The sequence below is a fragment of the Pollicipes pollicipes genome, unplaced genomic scaffold, assembly GCF_011947565.3.
Source record: "Pollicipes pollicipes isolate AB1234 unplaced genomic scaffold, Ppol_2.1 Scaffold_4881;HRSCAF=5763_pilon_pilon_pilon, whole genome shotgun sequence".
NCBI lineage: Eukaryota > Metazoa > Arthropoda > Thecostraca > Pollicipedomorpha > Pollicipedidae > Pollicipes > Pollicipes pollicipes.
This window is the reverse complement of record NW_023596576.1, coordinates 52,852,475-52,868,443: the sequence shown is the minus strand read 5'-3', so window position 1 is coordinate 52,868,443 and position 15,969 is coordinate 52,852,475. Positions and strand designations below refer to the sequence as shown.

The window sequence follows — 15,969 nt, the reverse complement described above, 5'->3', positions numbered from 1 at the left end:
CGGCCCCGGCGCCCCGGGGAGCGCCGCTCGGCCGGCCCCGCGGCAGCCGCTCGCAGGTGACCCTCCGACGTCAGCTCGGCCTGCCCGCGGTCCCCGCGTCGGCGGGCTGAGCGTCGCTCGGTCGGCTCCAGCAGGGCCGGGTCGGTACGTAGGTGGCCCGGACGGCTGAAGTAGAAGGCGGGCGGGCGCGAGGCCTCGCCCGCTGCGCTTCCCTCCTCCCAGCACTCGTGCGAGTCCTGCGACTCGCTGAGTGGACTGACCAGGCCCTCCGAGATTCCGCTGTCGCCGCGCTCGCTGGACGTGTTGTGTTGGCCGTCTAGCCGCGCCAGCTGCGGCGTCAGCTGATACCGGACGGCCGCTGCGAGCGGAGGGGGCGGCGGCGGTGGCGGTGGCGGCGTCAGCGGCTCCGCCGCCGGCCGCCGCGCGCCCAGCGATGTCGGGAATCCGACCGGTGGGGCCCTTTGCTCCCCGCCGGCCGCCGACGTGGCGTCATCGCCCGCTTCCGTCTCGGCCGGCCGGCGGGCACGCTCGCACGCCTCGTGGATCACGGCCAGAGGGGCGTCGGGCCGGCGAGACCCCACGCCGTGACCTGAGTTGACCGCCGGCCGGATGCCGCCGATGAGCGCGCTTTCCAAGCGGCGCGGGCCCAGTCCGTGACCTGAGGTCAGGGAGGCCCGCGAGGCGCCCGGCAGGCGCAGTTGCAGCGCGCCCGACACAGCCCGCCGGCCGTAGTCGTGGTGGATGTGCTGGCCGGTGGTGGTGTGTGCGTGGCCGGGGGCGCCGGGCCCCACACACGCCTTCTTGACCAGCTTGCGCTGATCCGGTGCTCGTGTCGAGCCGTACAGCCGCTCCGCCTGCGGGCTGGACTTCGCGACGCCGACGCACGCCGCGCCAAGCCGCGCTCTCTCGCGCTGCTTGTCGTCGGTGAGGAGCTGCGCCTCGGGCGAGTCTCCCTTCAGCGCCACCGGCCGACGTAGGTCGCGCCCGCTCGGCTTGTTGGTGAACTCCTTGATGGCGGCGTCGGCGCCGCGCCCGCGACCCGACGCTCGCGCCGGCCTCAGCCCCAGCGCGATGTGATTGCGGCCGGCGCCCAAGGCGCCGTAGCCGGGCTCCGAGCGCGGTGCCCCGGCCGTGTTCGTGATGTCACGCAGGCCCAGCGGGGCGGCGTCGGCGGCGGCGCGGCGACGGCCGTCCACGGCGGCCGGCAGTCGCTCCAGGCGCATGTACACGCTGCCCGAGTCGCTCTCCGGCTCGTCACGCGCGGCGAACATGCGCCGCGGGTCGAACGGGTTGCAGCGCACCTTGGCGCGGCGCGCCGCCTCCTTCTTGGCGGCGGGCGGCTCGCCGGCGCGGCGATCACGGTGGATCCAGCGGCTGAACACGTGGTCCGAGTTCTCCTTGTCGTTCTCGGTGCGCAGCACGCGCACGGAGGCGCGCTTGATCTGGTAGCGGCCGGCGGCAGCGTCGCCGGCCCGGTCGGCGCCTCGGCTGCTCAGCGTCCACTTCAGCATGGCGCCGGCCTGCCGGGAGTCACGGAGTCAGAGCCGGGAGTCACAGAGTCAGAGCCGACACCGAGTCAGACGGCGGTGGCGCTCGAAAGCGACGGCCAGCTGGGTTAAGGGCGCCGCCGCGGCGAGTAGTGTCGAGCAGTGCAGACCAATTGGAGATGGTCCGCAGACTGCGGCTAGCAGCGGTTGACAAATGGGCACTGTTGTCTGGACGTTAGCTTTCTACGCTTTCTCCGAGCAGTTCCATGTGTCTGTTATACGCATTTGTAATTAAAGTTTAACTAAGTTTATTCTGATCAATTTATCAAAAATATTGACAGTATTACGCTGTTGGGCAACTAAATGCACAAATGGGCAATTCACCTGTTCAAGAAAACCTTTGTGTGTGCGCTTCGTATCTATCCCACTTCATGTGTCATAACCACTGCTAGCATCTAAGTGGTCATACGTGGGTACCCTTATTAAAGGCGCTGTCTCCGGCAGTACACTTCGCAACGAGCTCCACTTAGCTGAGTGGGCTCCTTAGAGGTCATAACATAAAATTGACCAGGTAACCCCTTCCGGTTGGTGTGATGTGAGTATAGTAGGTTTTTAGGGGGAGGGAGCGGGATGTCATAAGCTGACTTTGGCTATGACTGCCATTCATATGACTAGCCACGTCTATCGCGTAACAAGGATCCTGCCGAGTGTGTACCGCGATTTCGGCTCCTTCTTCATGTTTGATTCTTCTTCTGAACTGGGAGTGACGCGACTTGATTTGATGTTTCCTGGTGTTAACATACGGTTTACTGCGTCGCTGGGATGAGGGAAGGAGCGCTCCTGGGTATCTGTTCTTGGGTAACGGGATGAGAATATATATATATATATATATATATATATATATATATATATATATGTGTGTGTGTGTGTGTGTGTGTGTGTGTGTGTGTGTGTGTGTTTGTGTGTGTTCGTATATACATCAGCTTAGCGCCATGTGTTCTTTGGCCTTACGCGAATGGCTTTTGCTGTTTTTTCGTGAAATGTTTTTAAAACTAAACCACCAGCTGAAGAGCAACAAATGTATCGGAATCCGTACCCTTTTTATTATGCACATCCTCGGGGGGCACTGATCCCGCTACCCGTAATCAGAACCATAATGGTCAAAATCAAATCATAAGACGACTCCAGCGGGTGCTCGGTCATCCATCCAATTACGATTGCGTGCACGATAGTGTCCTCCCGGACCGCTCTGGGCGCCGAGCGGGCCGTTTTTGCACGGCGCCGCGGCTGCACGCATGAGACAGCGCTCCTCCGGGTGAGCGACGGATATCACCAGCGCCCTGCAAAAACGGTCGGCCGGAGGCCGGTCGGCGTCCTCATCTCCTGATTTATCTCCTCGTCGCCCTGCGCGCGGCCACTCCTTGCCGGGGTCGGCCTCCCTGTAAGGGGCGAGAGCCCACATCGCGCGCTGACCGGCGTGGGGGCGCGAGGCACGCACCGCCCCGGCACCAAGGTCGGACGTTTTACAGTACGCCTGCCAGCGCCGGTGAGGCACCGGCAGCCAGGAATGTCGGCTGCATGCGTAATGTGGCCGGCGATCAGCCGCCCTCAGCACTGAAAGTCATCTGCGTCGTCATCGCCGCTGAATGCCATGCGTGGCGGCGCGGTGACTGTCCAAGAGGGCGCGCTCAGGTGCGCGCGCTCAAGTATGGCGCACCGGTGCGTCCCCGGTGGGGCACTCCGGCGGCTGTCGCTGGACGCCGCACTTGGGATATTCCGCTGGTTCGCACGTGCATAAATGGCAGTGGGGACAGAATGAAGTGGTCATCCCCCAGGGTCGACCAACTGAACACACCGCAAGAGCTTGACAGCATTGGTGGATAATTGCTGTAAAGTAGACCGCTTCCCATTGTGCACCGCGCTTGTACAAAAACCCACTTGCAAACCCGCCCAAGCCTTAACATTAGTTCCGTCAATCTCCACATTTGTCCCATCGAGCCAGATCTGTATTTTGCTTGAAATGGGAAGAAAATGCAAGGCAAGCGAAGTGAAGCCAGGCCAAGAGGTGATATTCGTGTTTACTTTATGTCTCCAGTCGCGAACCATTCAGCGAAGGTTCTCGTTCCCAGTGGCTGTATCCATTTTAAAAAGCGTCGGATATATATATATATATATATATATATATATATATATATATATATATATATATGTATATATATATATATATATCGTGTGTGTGTGTGTGTGTGTGTGTGTGTGTGTGTGTGTGTGTGTGTGTGTGTGTGTGTGTGGTGTGTGTGTGTGTGTGTGTGTGTGTGTGTGTGTGTGTGTGTGTGTGTGTGTGTGTGTGTGTGTGTGTGTGTGTGTGTGTGTGTGTGTGTGTGTGTGTGTGTGTGTGTGTGTGTGTGTGTGTGTGTGTGTGTGTGTGTGTGTGTGTGTGTGTGTGTGTGTGTGTGTGTGTGTGTGTGTGTGTGTGTGTGTGTGTGTGTGTGTGTGTGTGTGTGTGTGTGTGTGTGTGTGTGTGTGTGTGTGGTGTGTGTGTGTGTGTGTGTGTGTGTGTGTGTGTGTGTGTGTGTGTGTGTGTGTGTGTGTGTGTGTGTGTGTGTGTGTGTGTGTGTGTGTGTGTGTGTGTGTGTGTGTGTGTGTGTGTGTGTGTGTGTGTGTGTGTGTGTGTGTGTGTGTGTGTGTGTGTGTGTGTGTGTGTGTGTGTGTGTGTGTGGTGTGTGTGTGTGTGTGTGTGTGTGTGTGTGTGTGTGTGTGTGTGTGTGTGTGTGTGTGTGTGTGTGTGTGTGTGTGTGTGTGTGTGTGTGTGTGTGTGTGTGTGTGTGTGTGTGTGTGTGTGTGTGTGTGTGTGTGTGTGTGTGTGTGTGTGTGTGTGGTGTGTGTGTGTGTGTGTGTGTGTGTGTGTGTGTGTGTGTGTGTGTGTGTGTGTGTGTGTGTGTGTGTGTGTGTGTGTGTGTGTGTGTGTGTGTGTGTGTGTGTGTGTGTGTGTGTGTGTGTGTGTGTGTGTGTGTGTGTGTGTGTGTGTGTGTGTGTGTGTGTGTGTGTGTGTGTGTGTGTGTGTGTGTGTGTGTGTGTGTGTGTGTGTGTGTGTGTGTGTGTGTGTGTGTGTGTGTGTGTGTGTGTGTGTGTGTGTGTGTGTGTGTGTGTGTGTGTGTGTGTGTGTGTGTGTGTGTAGCGCGAAAGCTGCCCCATTCTAGCTAAAGGAGTGGCACCCATCGTACATGTTCCAGGGCATGCGTGCCACAAGCTGCTGCACGTCCCGATGCATACGGCTTATTTTCGTTCTCAGATCGCTCGCTCCTGACGTCGTTATATTCGTACGAACGTGAAGACTCAACTTCAGCAGACGGAATCGTCTCGCAAAAGCAGCACCGCACGATTTCATTGGAAAATAAACCATAGCTTTCTGTGACAGACTAGCTGCAGAGCCGCCGGTGTGATGGTCAGGCCAGCTCCCCCTGCGGCCGTCAATAGTGATGGGCCAGCCTCGACTGCATTCTGCCCGACAGCGCGCAGCTGGGGACCGCTCTGCCGTGTTCAGCGAACGGCGACGTAACCCGGCTACCGGTGTTCAGCTTCCCGGGGCCGCCGCAAGCGACGCATTCATACGCGTCGTCGGCCGCGTGCATGACAAAGCGCGGACCGGTGCTCGTGGCCTGCGGCGGCCATGTTGGCAGTTCTGCTCCTCGCACGGATCTCGCCGTCGTCCGGTCGGGATGCTCGTCGCGTGTTTCAGATTGGGCGAATTTGAGACCGGCACACAGAAACATTAAAGTGATTGCGGCTCATCGCTCTCGATATTACATTCCACACGCATCGGAGCTGCGCGCAGTGGCCGGTTGTATGGAGGCCGGCCGCGATCGTACGGAGATCGCTCTCATTGCGCCGGCTGAGCTCTCATTGAGCTCAGTGGACGCCCGGATGGTGCAGTCACGCCAAATGACGGCCGTTGAGGGAATAAGCCGGGTGGTGAGGTGGACCCCGTAACGTGCAGAAAGGACTGACAGCGCAGGCTATGCTGGTATACACAGGAATTTGTCACCGTCCTTGTCTCAAATTAAAGACCCAGCTTCTGGAACCATTAGCTCGCACGCACACCTGCCATCAGTTGTGAGTTGTTTCGCAATGATTAAAAACAAAGAACATGAGCCATTCGTGAATTGATTCACATATGCTGCCTGAGAAAAAGACAAACTCATTTGACCGTATAGTGAACAACGTCTTCTTGCGACTATGCATCTCTTTGCATAATCAACCTCACAAAACGTCCGTCCAAACCATGACCGACGATCCAGAATTAAGCGCTGACGTCAGTTCCATGCTCTGGTGCACGCTCCCACCAACTGCCAATTCATCTCCTACTGCCAATCGCACAACACCAGATCAATGGAAGAACGCTGTTCTCGATCCTCAAAACCAAGAAACATCTTTACTGCGTCCAATGTCGGAACGTGGGCCGCATTCAAACGGCGCCCCAGCACCCCTTTCAAAGCGCCAAACCCGAACCGGAGCGAAAGCGGCTCTAAATCTACTTGGAAGCCTGGTGGACCATAACACACCTTTTTGTCCGCAGGTAGATCCATCGCCGTCGGAGGGTTCACCACCCCTTGCATTTTTCGCTCTCTCCCCCCGGTCTGGAGTCCGGCCAGCTGACTAATGGCAGCCATAAAGCCGGTGCTCTACAACAAAAACCGTGTCCTGAGCGCGGACGCACGGGCCGGTCCAGCCGCCGCCCGGTAGTGGCCGGCGATTGTCCTGCGCGCAGACGCACGGGCCGGTCCGGCCGCCGCCCGGTAGTGGCCGGCGATTGTCCTGCGCGCAGACGCACGGGCCGGTCCGGCCGCCGCCCGGTAGTGGCCGGCGACTGTCCTGCGCGCAGACGCACGGGCCGGTGCAGCCGCCGCCCGGTAGTGGCCGGCGATTGTCCCGACCGTGTCCTGAGCATGGACGCACGGACCGGTTCGGCCGCCGCCCGGTAGTGGCCGGCGATTGTCCTGCGCGAAGACGCACGGGCCGGGTCCAGCCGCCGCCCGATAGTGGCCGGCGATTGTCCTACCGGCCTGCCGACGCCAGCGTGTCCGCGGCCGGCCTCCATCCGGCACAAAGCGCGCCTGTCCGAGCCGACCGCTGACCGGACAGCGGCGGACACTGTGCCCGGTGCGGTGTTGCCACGGTTGACGTGTGTCCGCGGCCGGCGGAAGCAAGCGACGCGCATCGCCATCCGTTATGGCGCAGCCAGGATGTGTTGGATCGTTTGGATGACGTGTAATGAGAGACGCGGCAGAAGAAAACAATATGTTCCGTGACCAGGAGCTTGAGCAGTCCACAAAACATGCATGGCGATTTGCATTTAAACTGAAGTATCTTGTAAATTAACCAGTTTTGCTTTTCTTCACGTCACAAATACGGGTCCGTGCTTGCATATTTTGCAAATTTTTGTTTTCATATCTGCACGTTGACTCAGCTCCACTGAAAGAAGTGTCTCGCCGGCTGTCGTCTCCGTAACATGTATAAGCGGCTCACATCCACACGGGAGAGAGGTTATATACCGGACGACGGGATGTGCTTGGCCTTTCAGCCGGCCGACCAGCCCCGTGCGTCTTTGTGACGCAGCCGCCTGCGCCATTATCGCGGAGCAAAGCGCCTTCCACGGGACGCCAAATTAGCGCATCATCCGTGTGCGCCAAAGAGGCCGAGGGATTAGCGGACTGGCTGTAAGACCGGCATTAGCCGTGGGTCGAGGCCGGCCCGGGGGGAGGGGTGTCGGCGTGGGGCCGCCCCCACCCGCCGGATGGTCCTCTCTGCGCCAGTTTGGCCGCGCGGCAGGCGACCGGGTCAGCGGGGACACCGCGCCGGGACCGAGACGTCAATCACGCGGGCGACGCGACCGATCGGGAGGCGCCCGCCGTCGGTCGCCGGCTCCGGAATGTCGGTCGTCGCGCGGCCGCCGTGTTCGGAATGTGACCGGTCGGCCGCGCTGCGCGGCGCGAGAGGACGGCGCTGCTATCCCGGACTTGAAAGCGCGACCCCTGCTGCGGTCGGGGACGGTGTGACGCCCTGTGACTGTGACAGGATCGGCGGGCTGAGCCTGATGCTTGCGATCAGGTGTGTGTCCTCGGGCTTATGAATAGGACTCCTTTATCTGATAGCCGCATCATCTGTTGAGTCTGAGCAGTGATCCCAGTGGCATGGACGCATCACACGCCGTGATCTCTGTCTGGGTAATGGGACGCGTGCTTAAATCTCTCATGTCACGTATGTGACGCCCGCGTCCTTGATCGTGACGCCAGCCGTGGTCCGTGATCCGTTGGGTGCTACTCGCGCCGTGGTTCCAGTCGTGGTAATATGGCATGTGCGGTCGCAGTCTCAATGCAGTGTCTCCTGCTCGGCCTGCTATTGTGGACCAGATTCTGAACCGCTCGCTGCCCGCCGCGCTCCGCCACGCAGAAGCACGCTGTTCCATTTCCCGCCATTTTCTGATCCGTAGGAACCACGATGTTCGGTCCGTGCCATTTCTCAGTGGAAGCCTGCCTATCCCTGATGCGGGTCCTTCGGGAAAATCGGCTGAGGAATCGCATATTCAAAGCTGCGAAGAGATTTCGTGGGAATGAACCGCGTATCTTTTTCCAAACATTCGAATTGGCGGGGCGTTTTAAAGCTCGAGTGAATCCTTTGTTGGCCGGTTTTCAACACATCGATTATCAAACAATGAGATCGGTACGCGTGCATTGTTTCGCATGTAGGTGTGAGCGTCGTCAGTAAATCCAGAGTTAAACACTAAAGAATTAAACAATCATGGTGGCGCTTCCATTGTCGATATATGCAATGGAGTAAGGGCATGTTTGGCCCGGGCTCTTTTGCTCTCTGTTCAGACTTTTTCTCATGTTCAGTTCAGACCAAACCCGGCATGCCTGAACCCCAGACGCCTAGAGCAGCCTGGCAACCTGGCGCATGCATTGTAAGCTGGACCTGCCGGATATTCGGAAGGCTGGACCTGCCAGATGTTCGGAAGGCTGGACCTGGCCGATGTTCGGAAAGGTTGGCTCAAGATTTTGCTGTAGCTTATGACGGCGAGGCTGGCTGTAACCCGGCGCGGGGCTGTGGACGAGGATGCTGATGTTTTGCGAAGACCACGTCGGAACGGGAATGCTACCGGGCCAGATCTATCTCAAATTGAGAGCAACAGCATCATACACATAGATATCGGGAGACAGGAACATTAACCAACGCCATTGACAAATTCGCAACATTTGTGCTTTTCGTCCACACTCGCATTTCCAACACATCAGTTGAAGACCTCCTGCCGAGCTATACCTGCAGCGTTCGGCGTCTTGGAATGCTCCCACAGGAAGTCTTCCGTCCCGGAGCGCGTGTGAGCTGCGTGTGAGCCGCCGGAGCGCGTGTGAGCTGCGTGTGAGCCGCCGGAGCGAGTTTGAGCCGCGTGTGAGCCTGCCTCGCGGAATGTTCCCGCTGACGACAGGACAGACTGTTCCCGCTGACGACAGGCGCCCTTAAATCAACACCGTCGTCAACGTGCTTTGCGCCGCCTCACCGCCACCCTCGCACGCAGACACACACGCACACTTCGGCGTGGAACGTTCAGCGTGCGCGTTGCGTCGCGAGCGCGGGTGGTGTAACGGCAGGGGGGGGGGGGGGGGGGCAGGGAAGGAGGTGCCGACAGGACTTGCCGCCGCGCTTCCCACGGCTACACGCTGCGCCGCGCCGCCCGTCGTCTGTGACGACCGATGCTCCGTCTGCGAGACGCATTCCGCTGGCGGACGGTGCGGACCGTGGCGCCGCCGGTCGCGGAGACTCGCCCGGGCGCCGTGATCATTCCGGGATCGTCAGGGGACGGCGGAACCGTCCTGTCTCTCGGGACTGCCACGGGACGGCAGGATCGTCCTGTCTCACGACTGCGTCCATCCACCTCTCCGTATCGACCTCCGGTAATCCCCGACCATGCGTATTTTTAGCCGGTGCGTATCTCCTCCCATCTGGCTGGCCATGCGGCCCCTTGGCAATGACTTGTGTGCCTCTTGCGCACACGAAGCCGTGCAATAAAAGCAAAGCCTTCAGGTTCGCATGGTTCAAATAAATTTAAACAGGTTAAGTCCTACGAATTTTCGAGTCTTAAACTCCGAATCCAAATCTCCAAACCTCTATGAAAATCTGGGATGAAATCCAAAAGTCGAACCGAATCCTGAAGCCGTCATTTGAACATGCAATTCAATGTTTGTTTTTTAAATGACTTGGGTTTACATGTTCTCCAGATCGACTTAATGCCACGCGTTAACGTGGGATCTGCATAGGACTACACAGCCTGCCCATTTTGATTGCATTGCACTGCCTCGAGATGTTTCTGCTGAGAATTAATTCGAATCTTATCGAATCTAGACCGAGAATCTTCTTCAGAAAACATTGAATTTCAAAATACTGCAAGTTATCAGCTCCATGTGTAACACGTACGGTCAGCAATGGCCGAATGTCGTGGTCAGTTATGTTCAAAAGCTATTGTGCGGATGTTGAACTACGTTTCCCTTCGCACCTAAACATCGAGCTGCTGCACATCTCGGCATTTCATCCTGCGGAAAGAAAACTGTTTCTTTCGGTTGCAAGGCGTAGTGAATGCTGCGGCTTAAAGCTGCGTGACGCGTGGTAGCCAAGAGCAATGCCGTGCTTCAATCGCGGTTCATTGAAACGTGACTTCCTTTGTCGTCCGTCATTAAAAGCATGCAAGTGAACGTCAAAATGATCAACGTCGAACTCGAAACGTGTTAGTCATCCTGGCCCAGGTCATCTGAGGCGATGACTTTATGAATTTCTTTCCGGCGCAGTGACCGTTCTAGACCACAGGCCCGGGATCCCCGGCCGGCGACTTACGCAAGACTGCATGCCAATGACACCAGTCCGTGCCCTCGAGAGGACCGATACGGCGGCAACGGCGAGCCTGACCGCGACAGAATGAGAGCCGACGCACCTGATTGCTCCCCACCTGAGCCGACGGTAATTGCCGTCGCACCACCATGGACCTGTATCGAACGCGCCACGGATCGCCCGCTCGCCAGCGCGCGCGCGTCAACACACCGCCCGCCCTGGCCACCACCGGTCCACCGGAACGCTGCACGGTTTCAAAGCGCGGCGAATAGCCTGGTTCCGGCGGGACCGCAGGGCGGCGCGGTGGCTGTCAGCGAGCCGCCACTAATGGGTGACGGTGGCCGGCGGCAGGCCGCGCGCGCCGTAAACACGCACAAGAGAGGGAGAGAGACGCCGCCGCGGCCGCCCGCGCCGCCGTCGCCGCCGCGCCGCTTTCTGCAGACGGGGAAATCAGTGCGCGCCTGCGGGAGCGGTTTGAACGCCGGCCAGGATTTGCGTAACAATCGACGCTGGCCGGCCGTAAACCGGCGCCGAGGCCGCGTAATGAGACGGACAACGGACGCGGTCGAAGCGGCGCGCGCGGGCGGCGCCGTTTTTGGCGGTGCGCATCGAGTGCCCGCCATATTTTATCGAGAAATACGACAGCCGTCGGCGGCTGCTGCTTGGAGGGCTTAGACTATCGATTACGGGCATTAGCATACAGAGTAGTGCCCTGCGGGTAAGCGCACTCTTCGACGGCTGGGCCCCGCGGGCCGGCCCTCTGTCAAACACCTGGACCTTGAGAGGACAGTACGACGGAGGCAGAGCTCGATTTCGCCGCTGAGCGGAGTACTTGAACAATGGCCACCCCTCCTACAGTTCCCCAGGTCAGTGGGAGACCTGAAGTCTGACTGACTTCTTCCTCAGCGTTTCAGGCACCTTGGTTGGCTATGCAACTGGTCAGCATTTTTGTCATGCGTCTATGGCACCGTTGGGCCGTTACTATTCTGTCTGATACATAATCAACTTCGACGCGATGTTGGTCTGCCATTTCTCGGATTTAACAGAGGGGCCTCCCTAGTCTCCGATAACAACACTTTGCTGGAAGCGGGGTGACTTGGTACACAACTCGGATTTTGCAATAGTGCTGTCCTGAATGAAAGCCACTCCTAACTGTCGCTGTTGCCCCGCAAGCACGATTAATGATCATTGCAATGCTAGGTGTGGCATTGCGGGGGCTTATGTGAGTGAAGAACATCCTGGCTGTCCTTGGCACGGTTCTAGCTCGATGCACATTTCAAGGCCCAATGCGCCAATTGATATGAAGCAACACATGGAGACGGCAAGGAAAAAACCAATACGACGGGAACAGATTCCGCGACCTCGGCTGCCGGGTAAGAACCGAGTGATCGCTGCCAGTGGGCCCTTATGCTAGCTGGCCGGTGTGTGGCCACAATTATTATGCATTTGCTCATTACACGTGCTGCCACCACCCTAAAAGAACCCTCCCCTCCAAGCCACACCCTCCGCCCTCGTCCGCAATAAACCTATAGTCCCCTCCCTCTCTCCGGGTCAGCTGTGACCGTCACCTCCCTGTCCCCCCTTCCCCAGCCCTCGCCGACGGCGCCGACCCTTCGCCCGGAGAGGGCGCCTCTCTGCACGCACGAGGCCAGCGTCGGGTCGGGTGTGTATGGGCGGTGTCAGGCAGCTGTCGGCGCGGTGACGGGTGCAGCTGACGGGCCGCCCGGGGCTGTCAGCGGATTGCAGGGGCGGCGGGGCGGCAGGCGGACGGCACAAGCCCGCTAGACTGCGCGTGCTGGCTGCGACCGGCGGCGGCGGCAACGGCAGGCCTCACCGGTGGTCGCTGGGGGAGCGCCGACGCGGCCACGACAGCTGGAGGGGCTGACAGATGGGTGCCGGGCGGCCACAAGGTGCATGCGATGATACGCGGCGGCCTACGACGTTATTTCGCGTTTCCTGGTGAGTTTTCACGGGTTACGACGCTCAACGACAACCTGCGAAGGACAGCGATATCCAGCGACGGTTACGACTTTCAAAAGGTTGTTTCATTGCTTGTGAGGGCTTGCATTGATCCGAGTCAATCTCCGGCCGACTGTGGCACCTATCGAACGTTGAATAGTTTGTGATAGGCGCTTTGACGAACGGTGCAGGTCTCCTGACGTCACGTATCGATCTGTGGCGGCGCACAGCGGTCTAACGGCATATATCAATCCACAAAGACCCAATCAGCCAGGATCTAATTGCACCTGTGTCACGTCGCCTGCGGCTTCATGTGACAGCCTGCGGCGACAGGTGACGGCCTGTGAGTGGCCTCAGTGTCCTGATGTGCCGCCGGCACATCAAAGCCGTCGCCCAGGCCGGCTTAGAAGGAAGCGGTGTAGACCTCGCACGCAGCTGAGACGGCGGCGCATTGGCGCTTTGATGATCAGGGAACTCATTACGCCCGCCTTGAGTCCGCGCGCGGAGAGCGCCTCGCCGCATCCCGTGGGAGGTGTCTCCATAGCGGGTCCTATTGGCACGTGGCGCACAGTCATTCAGATGTAGTGTACCGTTGCCATTCCGCATAGTCGTCCTTGGCGCCCCAGCGCACGGGGTATGGGGATTTCGATTTCAACTGAGGACGCGGTCTGGAACACGATGGGATAGGGATATCCGCGATGTGAAGGCATTGATGATAAGACAGCTGAGCCAACGGCTGACACGGTGCTATTCTCAGAAAGGTTAATGCCGTGAGGTGGGCTCTGCGGTGGCACTCGTGTCCTAATGGAACCTAATCATGCCCGCTGGGAAGTTCCCACCACGACGTCCGGTGCAGGAGGGCGGGTTTGGTCACCGGGTGCTGCTAACGGAGGTCTCCCGGGCACCACCTGTGGCCGGCGAGATTCAAACTGACCGCGTGCTCACTAGGACGGGCGGTAGTGCTGCGCTTGTGCGCCGTAGTTATGTAAAGATGGTGAGGTGTGGTGGTGTTCAGACGGTCTGCTTGATGCAGGATCACCCATCACCATTTTCCTTGCAAAGTGAATGATCTTAATCTGACTAATAAAAAATATCGTGTTCATTGAGCTTTGCATTTTTCTTAACCACGTAGGATAGTCGGTGAGATCACAAAACGTGTTCGATCAATTCAGCATTGCCTTGACCGCTACCGGACGTGGCATCGCGCGAGAAATGTTGCGCCGGTTCAGATTATCTGGCGATCAGGCCAGTGACTGAACTCCGTCTGGGCGAAATGCATGACAAAAACTTCTGCTTTCTCTCGGGATAATCTGCAGCAGAGCGTCCCCCACACTTTGCAGCAAGCAGACACTGAGGCGTTTATTGCATAATATTGAAGGACAGCATGTTAAATTGCTACCACCCGCTCGTAAATTTCTTGACGATAGCGCACCGCCGCGGCTGTAGGCAGTCGACGTCCAATCTCAGTAAGAGCCAGTGCCCTTTCCGTTTATCACAGGGTACATGAGCGCTCGGAGCGCACTGGCGCTTCAGACCCTGCGCGCTTACGCCTCCGTTTCCTCCATGCAGGTCATGTGCACCCCATGCGCTGGCGTACCTACGTGAGGGGCTGAGGCACGAAGACCACATTGATCTGGTACCGTCCCGAGAGGAGGAGAGGAAGGGAGAAAAATTAACATGAAAAGAAATCAAGGGAACGTGCACAGGTGAGAATGAGAAGGAGGATCATAACAAGTGATGAATATGTAATCACAGAAGATAACAAAACCGAAGTGGGAAAAGAAGGAGAAACACACCTAAACGGAAAAGACGACCTTGTGTCTGGCCCTACATCATTCGTCCTGGTGCGCTAGCCGGCACCATGCCGCCGACCTTCTAGGACTATCACGCGTCTGGAGACATCACATCTTCTTCAAGGCGCTCAAGTTCCTGTCTGAGTTTGCATGCTGTCGCAGTCCGCACCAGCCCACAAGCAGAGAACATCAGACTGCATCACTACAGGTATGTTGTTCGTTTCAATGTACGGAAGGTCTCTCCGACTTTCGCTCGCAATCACGAATACGACGCACCGGCTGGCAGAGGAAGGTGATTTAGATGCCGTCACTAGATGGCTTTGGAGTCAGTGAATGGTTGTATGAAGGACATGCAGCCTTCATTAATACTGCGGGCGTTTTGTGAAGGACGACATTCAGGCGCTATGGGCTCCAGGCTGCCACAGGCAGTCTGGTCGGGCTGACAGTAGGGCTCTACAGTCTGCTTGGGACTCCGTCCAGGCTCCGGCCCGTTCTGGTTTGGTTCTAATCTTGCGCGACTCCCGGAGACAGCGCCGACAGCGGATGGTGCACGTGTGGTGACGAACACGGCCGCACGCGGGAGCATAAGTCAAATGAACAGTAGTGGCAGATACTGTGAAAAGTTGGTGTGGTGAAGGCGCCCGGCCTGACAGTTTCCAGTGAATCATCACATCCCCAATACAAGTTCGCGAAGCCGCTGCCACACCAAGCACGCGCTAACTTTTGTTCATTGAAGGCATGGTGAAGCTTTTAAGCTCTTTGGGGTGCTTCGTCCATCCCTGTTTTTGTTGCCTCCCCCAACGCGAGACCACGGCAGTAAACATAAGGCTGAAGATCGCTGAAATAACGATGATGTTGATATTTTGACAAATCCGGTGTACAGCGAACTCTGAGAAGGTCGGCCCGAGGAAGCACTGCACAGCACACTGCAGCACACTCGTCTGAACACTTCCAAAAGCGCTGTCCGCACATGAGCGCTGAGCTGCTGCATTGACGTCCGTAGCACGCGCGACTCACCCTGCGCGTTCCATCGGCGTCCTCCTCACGGAAGTTCCAGAGTCGCCGGCCTCTCACGCGGCGCACCACGCTCCACCACCACTCTGCGATCCAGCACGTTCCGCGCCCGGCAAATCCCGTGCGTGCACTGATTCGGCTTCCCACCTCGGCGGCGGCCGCGGCACCTGGGTCGCTGCCCCTGCTCGCCGACCGACATGCTGTGCCGCCCGCCCGCCGCCCGCAGCAGAAATCCCGGCAGAGCGGGCGATTTCAAACCGATCGGCAGCGCGGGGGTGGGTCAAGGGGAGGCCGTGGAGAATCGGACCGTTGGGGCGCACCATGGGAGAGCGCAGAATAATGAGGGACAAACACGATATGGAATGCACGACTCTGAACGGGAGGTAACGAAGCCGAACGGCACCCAGGGCCCTTCTATTCTGGCTTTCATGCTCTCTCGCAAAGCGGAAACACGGTAAGCGAAGGCTAATGGGTAGCGGTAATTGGCACGGGTACGTTTCACGACTGTAAATGTAAACGTGACATTGGTGCTCAAGTGCTATCGCGTTCGCATTGTCTATATAACTTTTCGGTAGCTGCAGGGTCTACAGCATTTTTCCCCATGCGTCAATTGGGTCGTGTTACGGGCGCAGGTCTCATTTGGTGTCCCACTGGCCACTGTTGGTCTTGGGGTCACTTTAGGGACTTAATAGCTGCCGGGTCCCGTCTACCATTTGAAAGTCCCTTCAACGCACAAAATAACCTTGGCATCACCCGGGCCCTCTTGGACCGTTTTAATGTGGTCGCCGTGCCTCTCGGTGCCCCCCCCCCCCCTTTCTGTCAGGATGACGCCATTCAGC

The 15,969-nt window shown here is 58.1% G+C and overlaps 1 protein-coding gene across 1 annotated transcript in view; it reads right to left on the bottom strand.

Moving 5' to 3' along the window:
* Positions 1 to 15,243, bottom strand: part of LOC119100588 (uncharacterized) — a 76,881-nt gene extending 61,638 nt beyond the window's left edge. Inside the window, exons 1-4 of the mRNA XM_037223669.1 lie at positions 15,134 to 15,243; positions 1,197 to 1,520; positions 590 to 1,007; positions 70 to 316 (exon numbers count right to left, since the gene is read on the bottom strand). Coding sequence (XP_037079564.1) covers positions 70 to 316; positions 590 to 1,007; positions 1,197 to 1,511 — 980 coding nt within the window. The 5' untranslated portion in view covers positions 1,512 to 1,520; positions 15,134 to 15,243. The remainder of the gene's footprint in view (positions 1 to 69; positions 317 to 589; positions 1,008 to 1,196; positions 1,521 to 15,133) is intronic.
* Positions 15,244 to 15,969: the final 726 nt, after the last annotated feature.